The following is a 25,699-nucleotide window of genomic DNA, read 5'->3' as shown; positions in this document are numbered from 1 at the left end:
TCTAAGAGCTCCAGACACAGCAGTGGTCCTTGGGTTTGCATTCAGACTCTTCCTCTCCCCAGCCTCTTCAGAGTACTAATGATTAGGAGAAAATCCAAAACAAGCAAGCAAAGAGAGGAAAAGAAAGGTGTGGATAACTGGTACATATCACTTCATCACACATAACGAAGTGTTTCCAAAAACAAAAAGTGATACTGGTGCACCAAAAGGAATGTGACATTTTGACATCTGAAAGTAATCCTCCCACTACCATCTATAATTAATTGAACTTAAATTCTTGAAACCACAAAGTAGATGTAACCATTCACACGTTGGTCCCACAAGTCAGAGATCACACCACTGAAGAGAAAGGCTGCCGACACAATCTTCTCTTTAAAATAGTAGCGAGACATATATAAAATTTGGGAAGAGACGTCTCTTTCAAGGAAAAAAAAAACGATGTTCCCTAATGATGATAGAGTCATCGTGTTGACTCAAATCTATTTCTGTTAACATAGGTAATGAAACTGGAAATTCCCCGATCTTAATTAATCACAAGCGCTCCATAGAGACAATGCCACTTGTGAAGCTCACCGCGTCTGGCCCATATTGCAGCCCTTTCCATTGTCCTCAATTTTGTCCTGTGAAATCCACAGACGCAGGCAACCCCGCCACCCCCACAGTCCATGTTTTCATCTCCACCGCGAGCACGTCCTACTGTTCGTGCGTTCGTAGGCAGGCACGCCTGCACTTGTTCACCTCTGCGCTCCGCCTGGCCCCTAAACCAGGTAACTGTCTGCACTCCCTTCCAGAACCTTGCCGCTCTGCTATGAAAATGAGCCATCTATTTCCCAATCTTTCTCCCAGCCCCACTTCTCCCCCCACCCCCAGCAACCGTGAGGGCGCCCAGGCTACCCTGGAAGCCCAGGTGTAAAAGTTCTAGCAGACACCTCTAGCAAAGGTCTCAGTTAACAGCCAAACTGCCAGATGTGTGAGTGAATGAGCTTCGGATAATTTGATCCCTGCCATAGCGTCTCCCCCAGCGTTCACATCTTCCACAGGAGGCCTCGGACACCCTGGGAAACACACCAGCACCTCTGCTGTGCTTGTAGTCTCTGCCGTTCTTTGTCCAAATTCCTCACCCATAGACCTCATGAGAATAATCAAATTGTTGTTCTACGCAAGTTCTGAGAAGCTTTATTACCTGGCAACAGATACCTGGAAAAGGACTACTTCATCCTTTCTAAGGGTTGTGTAGCATTTCATAGTACAGCTATGACGTATCTTGTTCTATGACTTGCTTTGCAACGGCATTCACTGTTTCCAGTTTTTGCCACCACGAGCATTACTACAGTTCATGTCCTTGAATAGATGTATATCTGGAGATTTATGCTTTCATCTCCATGAGAACTGTAGGTACAATTGCTGGGTTAAATATGTATTTTAATTTTCACTAGATTTTTTTTAAACTTCTGATTCATAGTAAGTTTATCTTTCAGGAGGGCTTTAGATTTTTCTTTTCTACTATTTTCTACATTTCATTAATATGTCTTTCAACTTCGTGTCCTTTTCTACTTTCTTTTATGGATTTTTTCTAACTTTTTAAAGATGAGCACTGAGTTCTTATATTCCTAATCTTTGTGTACAGCTTTGCTGGGTCTTGTAGGGTTGGTTATGTGAGGTTTTCCTTTTATGCTTTAGAGAGTTTACAATTTTAATTTTAGTTTCTAATTTGATCCAAAGATTATCTAGGAAGTAGCCTTCTTAAGTTTCAAATAAATTAAATGGTTATTTTTATCTTTAAACATTTTAATTTCATTAATTTAGTTGAATTTCATTGGATAATGTGACCTGTATAAATCATTTTTAAATTTTTCATTGTTTTTTATGGCAAAATTTATGGTCAATTCTTATAAATAGTCAATGGCCATTTGGAAACATATATGTATTCTGTTTAAAGAGTATAAGATTCTGTATATATTTATTAAAGCAAATATATTTGTTAGTCTTTGTATGGTCTTTTTTTTTCTCTATTTGATCTTGTTCTACAAGAGGTATTGTGAAATCTAATTTCATGTTTACGAAATTGACTTACATTGCTAATAATCCTTTGGCTTAAATAGATTTAGCTATTTTATGATGTTTGATGCACATCTTCATATGCTGTGTCTTTTACAAGCAGTGTTCTTCCTGTTTATCAACAGTTCCACCTTGTCTGACCTTCATATTGCTTCTCATAGTTTTAATGTTTGTTTGCACTTACGTCATATTGTTTTCTTGTTGGGAACCGCCCTGCCTGGTATCAGAAGCTGTAACCCCCACCAAGGCTAAGGCTGAGGGAATGACCTCGGACCATAAGCCAGCAAGACAAAAGCTTATCTCCCTGGCAGGAGCACCACTTCTGCTCCTTTTACTTCATCTATAACTGGCCCCCAGTGCTTGGTCAGTTAGTCAATGATGGGTAAGATTCCCCAAGGGGGGAACGACCTAAGACAGGCACGATCACGTGGGAGGCCCCCAAGGAAGGACTTTGGGGGCTACAGCAAAAGGGGGTGATGGACCCTAGCCCCTCGGCTTTGACAAAGCCTGAGTCCTCATTGTCTGTGAGGAAATCTCCTAATCTCTTGGTTGCCTTACTTCCCTTGCTCCACCTAAGCCTGAAACAATGACAGAGGGTGGTGCAGCCCTGTGCTGGAAAGGGCGGGTTCCCCAGGTGATCAGGCCTAAGAAAGAATATGTCAAGTCCTGTGAAACCTGCTTTGTTTAGAATGCTCTCACTTGAATGATAAGGGTCTAAGGAAGAAGTGAGTTTGTTCCTTAAAGTTTTTTACAGCTTTTTAGTTATCCGATGCTGACTCAAAATAGGCCCTCAGAGTTCCTTGTTATTTGATCCTTACTTCCTGGCCATGATTAATGAGCTTTACCTGAATTCCTGTGTAAACAAACCCAATAAAAGCCTGCTCGGTAGAGAGAACGGGGTGCTCTCCACTAGAGAGAGTGGCTGTTTCGTCCCTATTTCTCCACAGGATTTGGTTGTCCGTGAGCATGTTTTTCTCGTATTTCGACAAGCCATCTGCAGCGTTCCGCGGTCACTGCCAGTCGGTGGCCGAGACATTTTCTTATCTCTTTATTTCACAATACTTCATCATGTGACATGTGCTTGTAATATACAGCTGGCCTGGTCCTTAACCTAATGTGACTGTCTTTTGACAGGAAAATTGAGCTGATTTACTTTTACTATAATCACTGATATTCTTGCTACTCTCTTGTGCTTATAATTATTATTGAACTTATTTCCTTTTATAAAAAGATTTTTTATTTTTATTTATTTTTAGAGAGGGGGAAGGGAAGGAGAGAGGGCAGAAACATCAATGTGTGGTTGCCTTTCCCTCACCCCACACTGAGGACCTGGCGCACAACCCAGGCATGTGCCCTGACTGGGAATTGAACCAGCAACTCTTTGGTTCACAGGCCGGTGCTCAATCCACTCAGCCATACCAGCCAGGGCTGAACTTATTTCATTAATTTCCTTTTTCCTTTAATTTATATTTACTAGCATTGTTATAATTTTTTCCTTTAACCTTTTTATTTTTGTTTATTTCCATTTTATTTTGAATGCAATAAGTTATGATTTATTTCTTCCTTCCATTCCTAATTTCAAAATATTATGGTTTTCCATTTCACTAGCGGTTTTCTTTTTTTTAACATGCATCAGCAAACACAATTTATTACTGCTGTATGAAGAGATATTTCCCCACATCTGTATTTCCTGATACATTCCCTCCACCTCAATAAGATATTTTGGGATGTTTTTACTTTCCACTTCCCTCCCTCCAACTCCACTTCTTGGGTGTTGCTTCGAAATTAGCTTTCATTAGGTAAGTCTCATTTGTCTTAAGAGTATTTTATAGTACACAGTCCTGGTCATTCTGTCATTATCCAGGTATATTACAAAGCTCATTGTTCACTCACTTTCTCCTTTCTACTTCACCTTCTCCTTTCTCACGATCTCTGTTCTCATTACTTTGTTGTTTACTCAGAATTCTATTTCCTTAGTTTCCTCAGACGGGGCAGATCAGTGACCTATTCTTGGAATCCTTACATTTCTGCACCCTGTTCGCCATGGCAGGTGAAGGATACTTGGCTGGGAAAAGACCTCTTGGGTCACATTCCTTTCCTCTCACTTGTTACAGATGTTATTCCAATGTCAGATGCCAGTCTGATTGTTTCCCCTTTGTAAATAATTTCTTTTCTCTGTCTGGAAACATAAGATTTTTATGTTTGGGATTCAGGAATTCTTTCAGAATAGGTTTAAGCATGTGCCTTTTCTCATCAATCCTGCCAAGAACTGAGCACTTTTAACTGCAAATACAACCTTCGTTTAACTCGGGAAAATTTGTATCTACTAAATTTGGCTTTTCCTTTGTAATTCCCTCAGAACTCTTACTACTCACATATTAGATAGCATGGATCTGTCCTCCCTTCTTCCGGCAGTTCAAGTATCCATTTAAGAATTTGAAAAGGTGCATTTATTCTTTTCCTGATAATATTAGATCATCACACATCTGCTAAATTATTTGGTTATAACATTTGGGATTAGAAAGGAGTCTAAAGTTAAATATAATATACATATAATTTATATGTATATTATTCATTCTATCAAGTATATTTTCACTGTTTTTAAAAATATGAATACATTAAATTGTGTAGTTTTTAAAAATATTCTAATAGTTTAAAAATCAGCTCAATAAAAGTAAAATTTCCCTCTCCTACCTCTGATTCCCCAGTTCCTTTAGAGTTGTTCAAAAATTCTTCATGTGCAACACAGATACAAATTATTACTGTGGGTATATGCATAGCTCCTTTATAACCTCCAAACACAAAATTCTGACCTATACACCCTGACTCCTTCCCATCTCCTACATTTCCCACCACCCACTGCTTCATTATGCAGGCAATACAAATGGGGAGGGGCCTTATAAGTCAAAAAGCAAACAAGTTGAGGTAGGAGATTTGTATCCGAAAGGCCCAGGTCTATTCACTACAAAGAGAAAATATAAAAGAAATGAAAAGAAAGAGGGAGGGGTGGTAGGTGAGGTGCACACTGACAGAGAGAGCAGGGAGGGTTTTGATGGACAGGAGAGAGAGGGGAAGGTCGGGACAGAGGCTTTGAGGTACCTACAGGGGGGTTGAGTGGAAGATGGGAAGTCTGTGGGAATGCAGATTTACAGAGCTGTTCATACAAATTATGTTACATAAAAGACCAGGGTTTACATGAAGCCTTTGACGAATACCAATAAAAATTAGAATTACTTTTACTGTCTTCTGAACGAGATACCCTCTGAGGCTGAGTCATTGGTGCCTAGGATCTGCTCTTTTCACTCTGTGTGTGAGTTGCATGTGTGTGTGTGTGTGTGTGTGTGTGTGTGTAGAAAGAAATGTATGGTATATAAGTGTATTTATCTACATATGTCCTTTTAAAAAAACAAATGGATCACAGTGTAAGTACCCTTATGTACTTGGGCTCCCTTCCCCCTTAAACTAGTAGATTGATTTACTTATATCCTGCCTACTCACTTTTTAAAAGATTCGAGTTAGTTAACAGTGAAATCCCAGGCACGGGACCTAAAATTATTAACCTCACTCCAAGGACAGGAACCAAAAAATGTAACAGCCAAGGGAGAAACTATATTCATAAATTCTAGCTAATAATTTCATTTCATGAATGTAATAAAAATTAATAAGGTGCTTTAAAAATAGAATCCTAAGAAACCAAATGCCAGGCATTATATTTGGAAGGAAGAAATTAATTTTACCTAAGAAAAGACAGAACAATGAAAAAAAAAAAGCCCAGAGCTTAAAAAGACAGTGAGCACTTCTTACTACACAGCTCCATCCATGTCAGAGTTACGGAGGAGCTTCAGGAAGGTGCCATCAATTCTTGTTTATATAAATAGTGGGTAATTTCTACAGTGTACTTCACAGGTTTTCACACATTCAGATGGACAGGAAGGAAGCGGCTTCACAGAAAACAGTAAAGGACCAGTACAAGGAATTATTTCAGAAAGAGCTGAGAAACGGTCTATTTCCCACAGTCTTCTCAGCGCCTGACAACTCCATCCATCTCATTCTCATCCCTCCACTGGGTGCAAAACAGTTGATTACAGCAGAATTCTTCTTATAAATCTTCCCTCAAAGTGGGGCTGTGTGAACAGTATCCCGTCAGTGTGAAGGATGGGGACCATGCAAATTTTTTTTAAAACATTGTTTGATCCTTCAATACTCTCAGCACACTGTCTTTCAATCTTCCCCTCCACGGAGTTTCCTGTCACCATGCAATATGCACATAAATGGGTGACCCAGAAATTTGGTTTCAGTTCCGTGACCTTCTCCACTCTGATAACTATCAGCGACAAATCAAACTGCTGGGAACAAACAGCTGCATCCCTGATACCTTGCACTCTGAAGTTCCCTCCCTTCCTACAACCTCCTTCCACTTCCCCCCTCCTTCACACTTTCTGAACCTGTTTTTTACCTGTGCACCTTCACTATTCACCCCCACTGCTATCAGCCCTCTCTAGATTCCACTTGACTCCTTAGTCTGTAGCTCACAGTTAAAAACCTTTGCAACTTCATCCACACAGTGCCCTAACTTCCTTCGCACTGCCTTCCCACACTGACCCTCTACTACACCTGTTTGCCAATCACTCACCCTGCTTAACCCAGCTGGTGTCTGTGTGTCTCTTGTGACTCCTGGGACTTGCTGGAGAAAAGTCATTGGATACAATAAACACGTACCAGGTGTTTAGGACATGCAGCTCTGTCTGAAATGTGGTTCTGTTGTTTATTAGCAGGGAAAAGTTTGGGAAAGTGACAATCTCTCTGTTCACCTGATCCCTAATGTGTAAAACAGGACATGTTCAGTAGCATGCTTTCAGCTACAACAGAAAACCCAACCTAAAGTACTTTACTGTCTCCTGTAACAAGGTGCCTCAAGATTGGTTCCAGGCTCACTCAGGGGCCCAATGATGTCATCAAGAACAAAGGCTCTTTCCTTTTTATGCTCCATCATTCTCAGCACCTTGCTTTGGGTCTTAGATTTATCTTTTCATAGTTACCATGTTGGCAACTACATTTCCAGGCATTACAGACACAAAGTCCTGGGGGAAAATGGTGCACTTCCTCCCAGGTGCCTTTCTACTTTAGGGAGAAAAACCTTTCCTTGAACCTTCCTAGTAGAATTCTCCTGAAGCCTCTTTGGTTTGAACACACATCCACCCTTTAACCAAGAACTGGCAAAGGGAAATGGGACTGTCAGATTGCCTTCTGGACCAATCACAATTCACCCTCTGGTACTGCAGTGGGCCAATCTCTTCTGAGCCCATTGCCACCAGACACCTGAACAAAAGAAGTTGCAACTGTAAGAACACCTGTTGGGTAGGCCAACAAGGTGTGCCATGTGGTTATAAAGATGATATTATCCACTCATCTACAGATGGATGCTTGGGCTGCTTCCAGATCTTGGCGAGTGTAAATAACACTGCAGTGAATGTAGGGAGTGCTTATATTCTTTCACGTTAAGTGTTTTGGATTTCTCTGGATAAATCCCCAGAAGTAGAATTGCTAGGTCATAAGACACATCCATTTTTAATTTTTTGTGTCACCTCCATATTGCTTTCCATAGTGGCTACGCCAATCTGCATTCTCACCAACAGTGTAGAAGGGTTCCCCTTTCTCCACATCCTTGTCAGCACTTAGTGTTTGTTGATTTATTGTAGCCCTTCTGACAGGTGTGAGGGGGTATCTCATTGTGGTTTTAATTTACATTTCTCTGATGATTAGTGACGTTGAGCGTCTTTTCATATATCTATTGGCCATCTGTATGTCCTCTTTGGAGAAGTCTCTATTCAGGACCTTTGCCCATTTTTGCCCATCAGTAGATGAGTGGATAACACAGCTGTGGTACATATACACAATGGAATACTATTTGGCTGTAAAAAAAAATTTTACCCTTTACAACAGCACAATGAACCTGGACAACACTAGCTAAATTCAGTAAGCCAGCCAGAGAAAAACAAGTACCATATGATTTCACTCATCTGTGGAATCTAATGAACAAATTGAACAAGCCAAATAAAAACAGACCCATGGACAGCAGGTTAACAGCTAAGAGTGAGGGGAAGTGCAGGGGGTGGAGGGACTGAGGAGAAAGGAAAACGGACTCATGGACATGGACAATGTGTGGTGACTGCCACAGGGACGGGTATAGGGGGTTAAATGGTAATGGAAAAAAACACAATTTAAAAAGGTATGAGACATATTTGCAAAGTACCTAGTGGTGACTGGCACATGTAGAAATGATGGTTTTTAAATATGTCCACAAATCCTTTGACTTTTTTCATTTAAAAGATAGAGTTAATTTTTCTATCCTTGAATGTGGACTGAACTTAGTGACTTGCTTCTAACAGAATTTGGAGAAGTTATTGGTGACTTCTCACACAAGATCATCAAAGGCACTGCAGCTTCTGTTCTGCTCTCACGGCTTGCCCACTCAGGAAAGCTGCCACGCTGTAGGGGTATGCAAGCAGCCTGTGGGGAGGCCCCCACAGGGAGAAACTGAGGGTTCCCATCAACAACCAGCACCAATTTGCAGCCATGCGAGTGAACCACCGCCTTGGAAGTTGCCCCAGCCCCAGTCAAAGCCTTCAAATGACTGACAGCCCAGGTGCAACTTCATGATACTCCACCCCAGAAGCCCCCAGCTATGCCTCTCCCAGAATCCTTGGAAACCCTGAGGATAATAAACACTTAATGTTGTTTTAAGTCACTACATTTTGGAGTTATCTCTTATGCAGCAACAGATACCTAATACAGATTCCGGCACCAAGAGGGGGTTGTGCTGTAACAAAAACCTAAAAATGTGGGAGCAGCTTTGGAACATAGCAGTGGACAGGAGCTGGAAAAACCTTGAGGAGAGGATTAGGGAAAATGTAAATGGCCTTAAGAAACCATTGGTGAGGCCAGATGGGCTCTGAGGAGCCTGCCTGGGAGGGCGGCTGAGGTTCATTAGCTTACTTTCGCAGTTCAGGTCAACTGTACCTTGGGTTTCTCCTCCATCAATTATTAAGTCTGGGCTGCTCAGACTGCTTCGAGAAGTGATGTGCATCCCGATCACGTGCATAGGCTGCAGAGCCGGACTGCCTCTATTCGAATCCCATTTCCATCACCTCTTATGTATGCAATATCAGGTAAATTGCTAAACCTTCTTGCACCCCAATTTCCTCATCGGATTGTAAAGAGAATTAAATAAGTTCCTGAATGTAAACTTAAAATAGTGCGTCTCTTCCTGTGCCCTGTGGCAGAGTTGATTACAGTTGAGGACCTGCAAACCAGGACTGGGGTACAAGCCAAGGAGCAAACGCTACCTTGAATAGTTAAGAAAAGAATAAAGTTTGTTGTGGGTACCCCAACAGGGTAGCATTTCTTATGATAGTTCAAGCCCACTTGAATTATCTGGGGTATTAGTTTATAACTCAGGGTCCAACCGTCCGAGACCGATTCAGGAAATCTGGAGGACGACAGAAACCTGCACGCTGAGCCTTTTGTGGACGACTCTTTTACACACTCAAGTTTGAGAACCACTACTCCTCGGAAAGGGTCAACGGCCTGGAGATTGCCTTTGAACCCTACACTGTGTTATCTTACAAATTAACGCAAAATTTTCCATTCGTCACAATTTATCCAATTTTTAAATATACATATAAGATACATTAAATAATAACTTAATTGTCATTGAGTAAAATTAATGTTCTGAGAGATATGCTAAATTTATCCTGGCCTGTGGTAGCTCTGGCACATCTCCATATACACCTGCTGACATGCAAAGCTTTCATGGCCTGTAAACACATTAACCTACTTTATTTCCAGTGCCTGGTTTGACAAGCCCCATCAGTGCCACAAACGCAGACATGTGATAATCCCCGCTCCAGCTCCACTTTCTTCTGATCAGCCTTTTTGTACTGCAGAAGCTGCAAAGTTTAAAACTACACTTCCTAGACTCCTCTTGCAGGTAAAAATTTGGCTATAAAATAGTTCCTGCCAATCAGGTGTGCTCTTAGACGATATGGGAGGCAGACGCGAAGCTGGAGGCCAACCCTCTGCTGCGGTGGCTCACTCTGCTCAGAACAAGTCACATTACGGAGATGTCAGGTTCTTCTACAACTCTTTGCTGGCATCTCATCGCCACCCCTGGGTCTGCTCGGGGCAAGCTGTGACGGCAGTACCACGGTGGCCTCCTGATGCCTCACCTGTCCACGAGGGCAGAGGAGGCAGCTACTGTGGCAGATCCGCTCTGTAGTGTCTTGGAGTGTCCACTCATCATTCCCAGAGCCAAGTCTAGAGTCTGCTGCTCCGGCTCTTCTACCAACTTTTTAAAGATACTTATTAGTTTTAAATATATTCAAAAGTAGAAATTATAGAATAATGAACCCCAGCTTCAACACTTACCAACTTAGGCCAATCTTCTTTACTAAGTGCCCCATCCACCTCATCTTATTTTCAAGTAAATCCCAGATAGCTTTACCATTTTTATGTAAATATTTCCGGATGCATCTTTCTCAAAAAGTAAAGACTCTTTACAAAATACAACCACTGTGAGGTAATAGAAAATATACAGGGTTGGGGCAAAAGTGGGTTTACAGTTGTGAGTACACAACACACACAAGTTTATTCTTGTATAATTATTAACTATTGCATTATTTTCCATACAAATAACTGTCAGCCTACTTTTATCCCACTCTGAATATTGGTCTCTGCCTCTGGTTTCTGGCACAGAGGTCCTGAAACCCTTGTAATTTTTTAAGAGACTTTATTTATTTATTTTTAGAGAGAGGGAGGGAAACATTGCCTCTTACACGCCCACAACCAAGGACCCAGCCCACAACCCAGGCATGTGCCCTGACTGGGAGTCGAACCGGTGACCTTTCAGTTTACAGGTCAGACAACAATCCACTGAGCCACACTAGCCAAGACTCTTGTAATTTTTTAAGTGAAAAGAACACTAAAAGCATCTCTTGTTCTAATATTTGCCTTTGATCCTACCCCTGACAAAACGCTCCGAAAACCCCTGTAAATTCTTAAGTAACAGGAGCATCTTCTGTTCTGCGGAGGTGGCTCTGGGTGGGCTCCTGGACAGGCCCCAGGCACCAGGAAGACCCAGCCATGATCAGAAATTTGGACTTGTCGGCCCCACTCCTCATCCTCCAGGGAAGGGAGAAGGGATGGAAACGTTACCAACTCATCAAACCAACATGAGGAATACTTCATTAAATCCTAGTAGTTCGGGGTTTTAGTATGCCATAAAACGCATAGAAAGAAGAACACGTACCTAGGAGGTATGCTTCTGGACATTAGTCTTGGTGGCAATTTTTTAGATAGCACACCAAAAGCACAAGCAATAAAAGCAAAAATCAACAAGTGGGACTATGTCATACTAAAAAAAAAATTCTGCACAGCAAAGGAAACCACTGACAAAAATGAAAAGGCAACCTATGAAATGGAACAAAATATCTGCAAATCATATATCTGATAAGAGGTTAATATCCAAAATACACAAGGAACTCATACAACTCAAAAGCAAAAAAGAAAGAAAAACAACTAATTTAAAAATGAGCAGAAGACTTGAATAGACATTTCTCCAAAGAAAACTTAAGCCATGGCCAACAACTGCATAAAAAAGTGCTTAACATCTCAAGTAATCAGGAAATGTGGTGGAAGCCACAATGAGATGTCACCTCACACCTGTTATAATGGCTATCATAAAAAAGACAAGAGGTCACAGGTGCTGGTGGGTATGCAGAGAAAAGAGAACCCTGGTGCACTGTTTGTGGGAATGTAAAATTTGATACAGCCACTACAGAAATCAGTATAGACATTTCTCAAAAAACTAAAAAAAGAACTACCACATGACCTAGCAACCCTACTTCCAAGTATATATCCAAAGGAAACACAATCCGTTATTTCAAAGAGGTATCTGTACTCCCATGTTTATTGCAACGTTATTCACAATAGCCAAGTCATGGAAACAGCCTAAGTGTCCATCAACAAATGGATGGACAGAAAATATGACACACACACATATAATTATATTTTATATATAATATATATTCCATCATATATAATATATACTTCATTATATATACACTAATATCAATTGGGTATTTAGGTTAAAAAACAACTGTGAATGCCTTTTTATTATTCCTAGCACACAGTAGTCATCAACAAAGACCTGATGAAGAAATGTATCGAGAACTAATTTTTACATTATGTGCATTCAATGATCAAAAAATGATGTGGCAGAGACAGCTGTTCATTCTTCCAAGAGAATGCCTAAATTTCAGCTGAATATACAGCAGTCTGAAATAAAGACAATTTCCCAGCTTCTCTAGCAACTAGATGTGACCATGTGACTAAGTTATGGCCAATAAGATATAAGTATTAGCAGTGTCCTATGACAGCTTCCAAAAATTCTATATAAAAGATTGCTGGCACTTGCCCGTCGCTCCTTTCTTCTTTGTCCTTCCTCCAACAGAATGTAAGAGCATGATGCTTAGAGCTCCAGCTATCTACCCTGGTTTAGAAAGATGAAGGCCACACCTTGAGTATGGTAGAGTGATGGACTAAAAGGATCTTAGATCCCCAAGAACTTCATGTAAAAGAGCACACCCATCAGTCCCAGACTCTACACTTCTGGAATTTTATTTTAAGAGAGAAATGAACTCTTTCTTTGCCATTGGGAAAACTCATAATACCAGCTTCATTTGGATAAAGGAAAAAGGCAGATTTATAAACACCAGATTTTCACAGCCACACCCTGTGGAGCCATATCCCTTTCAGCTGGTAATAGAAGGTCATCTCTTCTAGTTCTTACCCTTATGATAAGATGCAATTGCTCTGTACTAGGAGTCAGAGAACCTAGGTTTGAGTCGTACCTCTGCCACTAATTAGCAAATCCATCAACTTCTCTGAGCCTTTTTAAAATACCTATATAAAAAAAATTTTCTCGAGTCTTAAAATATAGTGTACATGAAAGTGCTGCATAGTATGTATTACTATACACAAAATAATTGATGAGAATAATTCAGATACCTGTAGATAGAAGCTCCATCTCGCATTATATCCCCAGTAACAAGTAGTCGATAAACATTCATCAAATAAATATTTTTAAGTTGCTAAATGAGTTATTCTGCTTTGGAGTTAAAATTCAAAGGTCTTCAACATTAACTAAAGTATCATTTGAGTCCCTTTGAGACACAGATCTTAATTTTATATATCTGTCAAAAGATAAAATAGTGTGAAAAGATAAACCTAGCTAATCCATCTAGTTCAAAAGTAGATCCCATATTTGTTATAACAAAATAATTTAAACTAGAATAAAAGCTGTAGTACAGAAATGAAAATTTTTAATACCTTCCCCCTTGAGATTACAAAGATAATATTTTTTAATATTTAAAACCACTGACCCTACCACATCAAATAAAAGATTTTCTCACACTGGACTGTGGCTAAAGTATTTTATTAAATTAACTATGTAATCTGCAAATGGTTTCATAAGAAATTTTTGAAGCAAAGTTATAAAACATTTTCAATAAAAAAGTAGTTAACAGCAAAATTACATTTTCTTTATAGTACAAATAAAAACATTTTGTTTCTGATACACTGTCTGAAAATTTTATTATATATTCTCCAACTGATAGCTGCAGTGTTGTACTTTAATAGAAGTCTCATGGTTATTTCAGTCATTTGTTAATAACAGGTTCATCATTTGGACCATTAAAGTCAACTGCTCAACTTTATGGAAAATAATAAAATCTCTCATATGATGTGAAGTTCCAAAAGGTTCTTCGAGATATAGATGTATGTATTCCAGCCTTGTCTCTCTATTAAATTCTCTAAAGAGGCATTAATTAATACTGTAAACTTGAGTTACATTTTAAAAATAAGCACCATTAACAAACATTCTACATAAACTTACTTCACTTTTGGCCACACAAACATTTAAATTTCTTTAACATGTAAATAAAAATAAACAATATTTAACCACTACACAGGAAAATTACCAAACTTCACCTCATTGCACAATGGGAAAGCACTTAAAAAAGCACTTGGAAAAAAAAACAACAAACATTATTTTTGTATCTTTTTTTATACATTTTGTCATTTTCTTAAATTGAGAGCAGTTAAGACATTGTCAGAGCAATTTCCTGAGTTTCAAACTTTCCAATTTCCAGCTCAAAGCCAATCTTGTTAATATGTGTGTCCTTTTTCCAAGCATACAAAACACTTGAATTTAAAAAGAAAAAGAACAAAAATAAAGAATTGAAAACAATGCAACATAATTGTTCAGCTTTTCTTCTTGAAATGTGTTATAATACACAAGACACTTTAAAATACAAGTCAGGATCTCTACCATACACCATGTCCTATATTTAAAGGCCACAGAATTGTAAATTATATGGAAACACGAATAAATTGGAAAAAAGCCTCAATTTGAAAATAATATAGGAATATAGGAACAGTTAATAAACAGGAGACAACATGCTTCTATTTCTCAGGTTCAAGTAAGGAAGTAGATGGATTGAAAATACTGTTAAGGGTCCCCTCAGTCCAACTGTCTCCTGCGGTTTCCATATTAGTTCTCTTTTTTCCCCATGGCAGATACTGGTAAATTCTACTGAAAGTATAATTGTTACTAAAACCTTCCAAACTACATAAGTGTTGTACTTCTAAAATACTAATATGTCTGCAAAGAGCCATTCTAATGAATCATGTGCTAACACAAATAAACCAATACATAAACACTTTGAAAATCCCCACACTATGTTTACTTTTGGCACACAGGATTTAGAAATGGGCCAAAGTGAAAAATTTGATGATCCACAAACTATGTTACCTTTTGTCATATAGGATTTAGAAATGGGCAAAACAATAAAGGAGTAATTATAAAAATCATTTTCATAATTCTGTGTTGCTTAAACTATGGTAAATAGTCGGGTAGGTGGCAATTAAACAACTTCATAAAACCACATATGATGTGTAAAATGTGCCTATATATTTATGAATGAAGATTAAGGAGAAATACCCTAGATTTACCAAAACAAAGCATAAAATTAAAACTGATACAATATAAACATAGCTTCCTTCACTTGGTTTCTGCCACAAAAACCTCACCTTTTGTTCATTTTGACTGCTCCCACATTAATCATAATTATAACAACATTAAAATAAGTCAAGTTGAAGTGCTCAAAAGCAATCTTTCAGTGGGATCAGGAAATATAAAAACACCAAAAATGAGTATGCAGCTGCACACTCAAATAACTCTAGATTTCAGCATTGTTAGTCACATTTCTTACATCTTATTAATTTATACATAAAAATATTTTATATCATTAACAATCATAGTTTTTAAGTTGTTGAAAGGAATTGTTTTATTTGTAATGTATACAACTCTTCTAGACATCATTAAAAAACATATGCTAAACAGTTGGCATCTTTTTTTTTAGCAAATTATTAGAAACATAAAATATTAATAATACTTCAATACCAGATAGTCACTAACCATTTCTAAATAATAAACATATACTTTCATTTTTGTGGAAATAAATTTAACAAGACAGCTCTTCTTTTAAAAGCATGCTTTCATAATATATAAAAATGTGTTTTTGAGTTTTGTTTTCATTAAAATGTCTGTTATTTTAGGAAACCATTCTGTAATTCAGGATTCTTTCAGTAACGGCTCAACCCTATAATTCCTGATCCAAATGATTTTTTAAGCAACACAATTGTTAAAATTTATGTGTTGAAATTATTCTCCATATCCAAAGTCAAATTTATTTAACCACTGTCTCCTACTGGACAATTATACTTTAATTTACCACATTAAGTTTGTGTAAAGGAAATTTCAATTGACATATTAATAGGACTTTCTAGCTGAAACAAAAAACAGAAGTCAATGAAGGCCTTCTTTCAGGAGGTGGCTCTTTTTAAAAGGTAAAAAACTTTTAAATAGTAAGGATTCTTTTTATAATTATATTAAAAAAATGTTTTCTACATTTGTTTTTAACAGGATTTTGACCTCACTGCAGTTTAGAAATTACATGCTTCAATATAAAAGATAGCTCTTTAGTACTATCTTAAATACCACTTGCAGACAGTTCTAGAAGCAGTTCTATTAACAGCAACATCTGGTAGATATCTAACCATTTCTCCTCTGAAAACTCTTCTGCCTATGGAAGGTATAAAATTGCAATATAATCTCAGACCTCAACTTTTCTACTAGAAATGCACACACACAGAGAAAAAAAAAGGTTAAGAGATTAAGATCATACACAAATATAAGGCAGAAGAAAGTACAACAGCATGTCTCCCTCTAGGATATGGTGAAATAAAATGATTTTTTTGTATTTAGTTTTGATCAAAAAGCATTCAAGTGTTTTTGTTAGCTCTCCTTTCTTTTATTGCTACCACTACTTCTTTTTTGGCAGCAGCCTTTGAAAGGCATGAACCAGGTCTCTGAGCACTTTACATACCTCTAACAGACACCATTAGATCATCACTAAATGTCGAACAACAATTAAGAAAAAGATAACATTTTCTCTCTCAGAAAGAATTAGCACACTTTCAAACTTTAAAATTGGATCTGGTAATTTTCCCAAGACATTTTGTAATCAATAAAAATTATCTTTAATATTTTAACAGACAACATATTTGGCATTTGGTTCAATAAAAATTTTAACTTCTCTTGAATTTTGAAAAACATTGTAAAATTTTTGTTTTATAATGACATTATTTCTAATAAAATGCATATTGACAGTAAACTTGACTAAATTACTGCAAATAAAAGTAATTTTAACCTACAAACCTTCACACTTCTAAGTCAAGGACATTTATTTTACTTTAGCATGACTTTCAAGCACCCTGGTTTAATTTCAGAGAACCTGCAGAAATGAGAAAAAGAGTCATTTCAAAGATAAAAATTTCAAATTGGTTATAAATGTATTTTACAATCAATTCCAAATGCCTCTACTAAATATATTTACTATTTAAGTACTCTCCACTATTAAGTCAATACCCAGGACCAATATCTATATTTATATTCCTTTTAATCTATTGTCAAAATAAATACATTACTAAGGCTGGGGTTGATTCCTAACTTAAGAGTTATTACAATTTAAGATTTATCAAAACTCTCAAGCCTGAATTTGATCTTCATGAAGAAACGCATGCTGTATCAAGGATAAGATGATGCCTCAATTATATTATTTCTATGCATTAGGTGAATACCAAGAAGAAATCTCCAGTATAACAACAGTTAAGTCTGATTTATCAGGCCATGAAATGGTTTTAACACCTTCAGTATGAATTTTTTTTTAAAACTAGTCTGTAAAATAGATCATTAATCCCAACATGATAATGTTCCAGTCTAAGTACTCCTTTTGTAAAAGTAAACTGAAATGTCATCTCTTTTCATGCTCAGAATCAAGGGTCCCTTTTCCATAATGTAGCCAAACAACATATGATCACATGACATACACAAAATGTGCTATACTAACTGAACCAGGTGGTGGGGGTGCAGGGTACTTAAAGATGGACATCCCCAGGGAACCTATCTATCAACAGGTCTTTATTCTTGGACTTTTCTTGTTGTTTTCTAGTACTTGAATAATAATCACTTATGTTTCAAAAGGCATTTCATACTTGTCAGCTAAAATCATTAATGGCATCTAATTTATGAAGATATACAAATTCACAGTGGCTATAGTGTTTCTGTTCAAGTTTAAACAATACAAATCATAACCATATTTCAGCAGAAGCTCCCAAATGCTTTCAAAACTCAGATATCTATTTCCTTTCCAATGAATAATCAATTTTAAACTATGATATGTATAATTAAACTGTCTTGAATAATGCATTATCAAAGAAATACAAATATACTTGCTTTCTTTTACATTTTAAATTTATGACAGAAATAGTTTTGCCAGATGATTACTTCAACAACAAACACATTTTTTTCTTTCATTTCTGGTTTACTGCACCTCATAAATCCAGCAGGGAATGCTATATAATTTAAGCACGACTTTGTGGCTAAAATTAGATGGTGAAATTTAGTCAACTACTTTAACAAATAGTTCTGAGCACATTCTTAATGTTTACTATCTATATATATAGGCAACTGCCATTACTGGTAACAGCAACCTGTACTCACCTGAAGCTATGGCTTGTGAGGTATTTAACGACGGCTGGTTTGATGCGAGCCACCCCTCCCTGGCTGTGGTTTCCTCTCCCCGTAATCACGGAGAGGTAGGGCTTGCCACCACTCTGCTTAAATTCTGTCACAACAAGAATTGCAACCGTTAAAACTCACTTAAATTACATCCTTAATTTAAAAAACAAACAAACAAAAAAAAACCCTGGCTGGCGTAGCTCAGTGGATTGAGCGCGGGCTGGGAACCAAAGTGTCCAAGGTTCGATTCCCAGCCAGGGTACATGCCTGGGTTGCAGGCCATAACCCCCAGCAACTGCACATTGAAGTTTCTCTCTCTCTATCTCCCTCCCTTCCCTCTCTAAAAATAAATAAAATCTTAAAAAAAATGACTTTAAAAAAAAAAGTACAAGATTCTTTAAAAAAAAAAAACTGAACTACTCAGAACACATATAAAATTATTTTCATAGGAATTCAGAGATTTGTTACTCTAAAAAGCCCCTACAACACTGATGTTTTTAAATGTATGTTCCATCGGCACTGTTTAAGTATGGAACCCTCAGAGCAATTCATCTGCCTAAAAGTTTAAGTGGAACTTCTTTCCTTGTGGAGAGGAAGTTCTCCTTGTGCTACCAGAGTTTCTCTATGATGTACTAATGATCACAATAATACTGATACCTAAAATTTATTACACACATGGAATCAGCCATTGCTTTATGTGACATATTTATTAACTAAGAATCTTCACAACAACCCTATTAGTTAAATGCTCTAGAGCCAGACAACTTTGGTCTAATTAGCAGCTCTGCCACTAAATGACCATATGTTACGACTATGGACAAGTTAGTTACTTAGCCTATCTGTGCTTGTTTCATAATCAGCAAGATGGGCTATAAAGTAACTACTTTATAGAATATCTCCCTCACGCCCAGCGTGGCTAATTGGTTGGGTATGGTCCTGCAAAGCAAAAGATCACCAGTTCGATTCCCAGTCAGGGCACATGCCTGGGTTGTGGGTTTGGTCCCAGGACAAGGCACCCATGAACAGCAGCTGATCCATGTTTCTCTCACATCGACGTTTCTCTCCTTCTCTTTCTCCCTACCTTCCCTTCTCTCTAAAAATAAATAAATAAAAATTGTTTTTTTAAAAGAGAGTATCACCTTTTTTCACCAGGAATGGCAACACCAAATCCACTAATTATAGCATAGACTGCAGTCTTTATTGTAAAAGATAACCAATTATTAACTTAAGAAATTCTTCCAAATAGATGATTTTTTTTATATGAGAAGGGAAGGAAGGGAGAAAGAGAGGGAAAGAAACATCAATGTGAGAGAAAAACGTCTACTGGTTGTCTCTAGTATGTGCCCCAATCAGGAACAGAACTTGCCACCCAGGCACGTGCTCTGACCAGGAACTGAACTGACAACCTTTCACTTTGAGGAAAGGGACAACACCCAACCAACTGAGCCACACGGATCAGAGATGACTTTTAAATATGTAATGAAACTGAGCCTCTTAATAGACCACAGCTCCTACTCTGGTGGTGACCTTGAGAAAATCAAAAGTATAACTCCTGAAAGTCAATAATATCTGCGATAAAATTCTAAAAACCTGCTAATAGTAAGAGTTGATTTAATGAATTTAATAATTGTTCCTCAGTTATAAACAGCACACATTTTGACCTGTAGCATAAAATACATATACATATAACAAAAACATTCCATATTTCTTTTGCTCATTAGGTTGTCCTAAGACTACAGCAGATCCACATACAGATGGTTTTTCAAGTCTGATATCTCCAGGGCAATATTTAGCCTGGAATTTTAAGAAGATATATTGCTCTTGAATTTTTAATCCCTTCCTTGCTTAAGATCTCCATTTCTATTCTAATCCATATCCAATAATTCAAGCAATATTTTGTTTAAATTTCAACTGTGCTGAGTGCTAGACACACAAGGGTATTCACTATGTAAAAAGTTTTTACACTGCACAATTATTAGTTGTGCATTTTTACTTATGGATGTAGAATTACAAATAAAGGTTTACTTTAATAAAACTTAAATCTCTTAACTAACTATAATCCCCTCATCACTACTGCTCCCTCATGATCAAGGCCTGTCATTTATACTTACTGCTCTGAAAACACTCTCTAGTTGAATCACATGCCTCAAATAAAGCAGGTGCTCAAAGAATGTTGAATAAATTAATGTACATGTTAGGTTCATAAATTTTAAGTTATTCCTGCTGTTTACCACCTTTTAAAGAAACAAACTCATTTTTAAGCATATCCTAAATTTCTTATTATTTCTACTATAAATAGTTCAGTATGTATTTCAAAAAGGACTCTTTAAAAATGGCATATCTTGCAAAATTAAAAATAGTTCCGTAATATCATGTTTCTAAAAATGATGAAGAAATTCCTCAAATAGTCTCAAGAATGTTTTACAGTGACTTGTTTCAATCAGAGTTACAAGTCCACACATTGCATTTGGTTGATATAGTTCTTAAATAATTTTAATCTAAAATTCTCCCTCTCCCTGTGTTTTTCTTTACAATTTGTTGAGAAAAAAACTGGATCATTTATCCTAGATTTCCAAAGTTTGGATTTTATTGACTGGTACCATCTAACATGTTGTTCTGTTCCCTGTAAATCCCTGATCTACAGGGATTTAGATCTCGAAAGGTAATCATGAGATCTAAAGCTTTATATGTTTCTGGTATATTTGGGGCAAAAATAGTTTGTAGGTGGTTAATAATAAAGCACAGAAGAGCGAGATTTTTTTTTTTTTTTTTTTTTTACACTTCATCCCCAATTTTGACAATCACCTTTTATGACAAAGCAATTTAGGGCAGAGCCATACATTTTTCCCCTGGACACATTTCTATTCAATAATACTACCACCTGGTGGTGACTGACAGAAACTACAGGCCACCACAGGTGGCAGCAAAATGGCCTTGGCCTCCAGAAGGGATTTCTATCTTGGGTCTGACCAAGCACCTTACACAAATTAATTAACTTATTTTTTCTTGTAATTTTTGTATTGCTATAAAATTCACATAACACAAAATTTACAATTTTAAAATGTACAGTTCAGTAGTTTTTAGTATGTATGTTGTACAACCATCAATACAATCTAATTCCAGAACATTCCACCATCTCAAAAACAAATTCTACACATTAGCAGTCAATCCACATTCCCCCCTTTCCAACATCTCTCCCCTATTTCTAGCAGCCACTAATGTACTTTCTGATTCTGTGGATTTGCCTATTCTGGACATATAGAATGGAACTCATGTCACATGTGGCCTTTTGTATCTAGCTTCAATCACACAGCATAATGTTTGCAAGGTTCACCCATGTAGTCGCATGTATCAGTACTGTGTTCATTTTCACGGCTGAATAATGTTCCACTGTGCAAATACACCACATTTGTTTGTCCATTCATCAGCTGATGGGCATCTGGGCTGTTTGCACTTTTTTTGTTACTATAAACACCCTTGTACAAGTTTTTGTGTAAATGGATTTTAATTCTCTAAGAGCAAAACTGCTGGGTCTTATGGTAACCCTATGTTTAACTTTTTGAGGGATGCCAACATTTTCCATAGAAGTTGTACCATTTAACATACCCACTAGCAATATGTGAGGGTTGCAATTCTCCACATCCCTATGAACACTTACTATTTTCCATTTTATTAAACTTTAAAAACTAGTTTCTTCATCTACAAAATGAAATACCTACCCTTTATTCGGTCTTTATTCAAAAGTTTTTTTCAATGTTGAAAAGGCTCTCTATATAAATGATTTAATAATCATCACTGACTAGATTCTAGGCCAGAAAGACCTATTTTTTAATCCTTGCCCAAGGATATATTTATTAATTTAGAGAGGAAGGAAGAGAGAGTCTGAAACTATGGAATTAAAGAAACCACATCCACTCAGACTGCTGGGAGGGAGGCAGACACAGAACAGGCTGGTCCCTCGCCCACATGTAGTAGATAAAATTTTGGGAAGGATATCTCAGGAGCAAGGAGTCTCAGTCCCACACCAGGCCTCCCAGCCCAGGATTTCAGTGCCAGGAAGATAAGTACACACAACTTCTGGCTGCCAAAAAACCAGCAGGAGATTGAATCAGTGAAAGAAACGGCTGAAGCCCAAAGCACTTCCTATTAAAGAACCCACACACAGACTCACCTACTCAGACTCATTTCCTCTGAGCTCCAGCAACAGGGTAGCAGCTTGAAAGGCCCCAGTGGCATAAAGGGAAGAACTGAATTGTCTGGCATCAAAGGCAAGCAGAAGCCATTGTCCCTTTTCTAAACTCTCCCCCAACAAAGCCACATAGTTAGCAAGCTGGTGCCATATCCCAGACTCCATCAACCTGGCTAATGCTGTTTGACCCCACCTTGGGGATCCCAAGAGACTCTGCCCCACCCAACTTACAGACCCAACCAATCTGCTTTTTCATATGAATGGCTGGTCTTGGCTCATGCTTCACAACTGCCTAAACCCTCTCAAACAAGCAAGAGTTAGCCTCCACGATCCCCAGGCCCGATCCCCAGGCCCGGCACTAGGAGCAGCCAGCCTAGATTCACAGCTTGGCTTTGCCTGGGAATCTCTGAGCCCAGCACAAGTAGCAGCCATTTCAGATTGCTTTCTAGCTCAGGCAGACTGGTACTGGGCAAAACAAAGGTGAGAACTGACCTTGGCCTGCACCACCTGGGAAACCTGAGCACCAGTACACCCAGTGGACAGCTGCAGACCACATCAGAGCACAATCACCCTGCCCCTGTATAGCTCCCACAGAGGATGGAAGTTGGTGGTAAGTGGTCATGGCCAATCCCGGCAGCTGACTGGACTGGGTAAATCCCTCCCATTGATCTGCCAACAGCAACCAAGCCTCAACTACACAAGAGAAGGGTGTACTGGGCCCACACACAGGGTGCACCTCAAGTCCCCAGCTTGGGTGATAGGGGAGGCTGTGCCACTGGACCCTACAGGACACCTACTACATCAGGCCACACTGTCAAAACATGACAAGTCAAGCCAACTCTTCCTAATACACAGAAACAAACACAGGGAGGCTGCCAAAATGAGAAGACAAAGAAGCATGGCCCAAATGAAGGAACAGATCAAAATTCCAGAAAAAGAACTAAAGGAAATGGAGATAAGCGACCTATCAGATGCACAGTTCAAAACACTGGTTTATTGAGGATGCTCAGGGAACTTAGTGAGGACCTCAGCAATATAAAAAAGATCCAACCAGAAACTAAGGATACACTAATTGAAATAAAGAACAATTTAAAGGGAAACAACAGTGGAGTGGATGAATCTGAGAATCAAATCAATGATTCCAAATGATTTGGAACATAAGGAAACAAAAACAACCAATCAGAACAACAAGAAGAAAAAAGAATCCAAAAAAAATGAGGATAGTGTAAGCAGCTTTCAGACAACTTCAATTCCAACATTCTCCTCATAGGGGTGCCAGAAGGAAAGGAAAAAAGAGCAAGAAATTGGAAATCTATTTGAAAAAATAATGAAAGAAAAACTTCCCTAATTTGGTACCTTTACCAGACATGCAAGTCCAGGAAGCATAGTCCCAAACAAGATGGATGCAGAAAGGCCCACTCCAAGACACACCATAATTAAAATGTCAAAGGTTAAAGATAAAGAGAGAATCTTAAAAGCAGCAAGAGAAAAGAAGTTAGTTACTTACAGGGGAGTCTCCGTAAGACTGTCAGCTGATTTCTCAAAAGAAACTTTGCAGGCTAGAAGGGACTGGCAGGAAATATTCAAAGTCATGAAGAGCAAGGGCCTGCAGCCAAGACTGCTTGTTCTACCCAGCAAAGCTATCACTGAGAATCGAAGAGCAAACAAAGAGCTTCCCAGACGAGAAAACACTAAAGGAGTTCATCATTACCAAATCATTATATGAAATGTTAAAGGGAGTTATTTAAGAAGATCAAAACTATGAATAATAAAATGGCAAAAATTACATATCTACTAACAATTGAATCTAAAAATCAAACTAAGCAACCAAGAAGAAAAGAGACAGAATCATGAATGTGGAGAGTGTTTTCATGGTTGCCAGATGGGAAGAAGGTATGGGGAAATGGGTGAAGAGGTGAGGGGATTAACAAATACACATAGGAAATTACAGAATAGCCTTGAGGATGTAAAGTACAGTACAGGAAATGGAGTAACAAAAAACTTATATGCATGGCCCAGGGACATGAACCATGGTAGGGGTATGGCCTAAGGGACCGGGGGTACTGAGTGGGAGAGGGTAAAGGGGGAAAAATCAGGACAGCTATAATAGCATCAATAAAATATAATTTTAAAATATAAAAACAACAACAATAAAAACAATTGGAGGAGTGGAATCCTGTCCTTCATCAAAGAACATCTGCTAATAACATGGAATGGCCACAAACTATAAAACACCATCTGCAATCACCAATAAAATAACTGATTTAGCCAAGGATTATCAATGGATACTGAATATGGCCTGTATATGGGGCAATATTTATTATAACAATGTTAAATTAAATGTCTTAAAAGTGAGAATGGGCCTTGGCTGGCATAGCTCAGTGGATTGAGCAAGTGCTGAGAACTGAAGCATCGTAGGTTCAATTCCCAATCAGGGCACATGCCTGGGTTGCAGGCCATGTCCCCAGTGGGGGCCACGTGAGAGGCAACCACACATTGATGTTTCTCTCTCTCTTTCTCCCTCCCTTCCTCTCTCTAAAAATAAATAAATAAAATCTTTTTTAAAAAAAGTGAGAATGGTATTGTGATTATGTAAGAGAATGAATTTGTTCTCAAGCGATAAACAAGGTGAGGTATTCAGAGGTAAAGTACCACAATGCTTAACAACTTTTTTCAAATGGTTCAGTATAAAGCAGTTTTACAGAGATTAAGCAAATGGGGCCAAAACTAATCAATATAGGTAAAGACTATATGGGTGTTTATTGTACAGTTCTTTCAACTTCCCTGTAGGTTTTTAATTTTTCTATATAAAAAACTAGGAAAAAATGACAAGAGTACTCATACATGCTGACATGCAAAATGAAGTTCATTATAACTAAACATCCACCATACAGGAATGATACATTATGATGCATTCACAGAATACTACACAGCAGTTAAAACCAGGTTGATCAAGCTAAGCAATCTCGAACACTGTAGTAGGTGCAAATAAAATAAGCAGCTTGGCTGATGATACGATGTGACACGGTGTGTATTCATTATTTAAAACTCACACAAAAAAATACTACAGACTGGCTACGTATGAATGCACATACAGTAAGGGCAGGAAGGACATAGACCAAACAAAAGGACATTGATTTCCACTAGAAAGGTAGGGAAGAAAGAGAAAAGGAATAAAAAAACCATGAAGAATGTAAAGTAAAATCTTACTGCTTGTTACTGGGATACACAGGTATTAAGATGTTCATTAT

At 37.9% G+C, this 25,699-nt stretch overlaps 1 protein-coding gene across 10 annotated transcripts in view; it reads right to left on the bottom strand.

Moving 5' to 3' along the window:
• Positions 1-13,543: 13,543 nt before the first annotated feature.
• Positions 13,544-25,699, bottom strand: part of N4BP2 (NEDD4 binding protein 2) — a 101,816-nt gene continuing 89,660 nt past the window's right edge. For 9 of the 10 annotated variants that reach the window (XM_045834140.1, XM_045834146.1, XM_045834144.1 and 6 more), the window contains 2 exons: positions 18,242-18,365; positions 13,544-16,973 (listed from right to left, as the gene is read on the bottom strand). In XM_045834140.1, coding sequence (XP_045690096.1) covers positions 16,928-16,973; positions 18,242-18,365 — 170 coding nt within the window. In that variant the 3' untranslated portion in view covers positions 13,544-16,927. The remainder of the gene's footprint in view (positions 16,974-18,241; positions 18,366-25,699) is intronic. The other variant, XM_045834145.1, reaches the window with a different exon arrangement.

Source organism: Phyllostomus hastatus, unplaced genomic scaffold, assembly GCF_019186645.2.
Source record: "Phyllostomus hastatus isolate PE091 unplaced genomic scaffold, TTU_PhHast_1.1 phas_contig_196, whole genome shotgun sequence".
Classification (NCBI taxonomy): domain Eukaryota; kingdom Metazoa; phylum Chordata; class Mammalia; order Chiroptera; family Phyllostomidae; genus Phyllostomus; species Phyllostomus hastatus.
The sequence above is the reverse complement of the archived record's forward strand: the minus strand, read 5'-3'. Positions and strand labels throughout refer to the sequence as shown.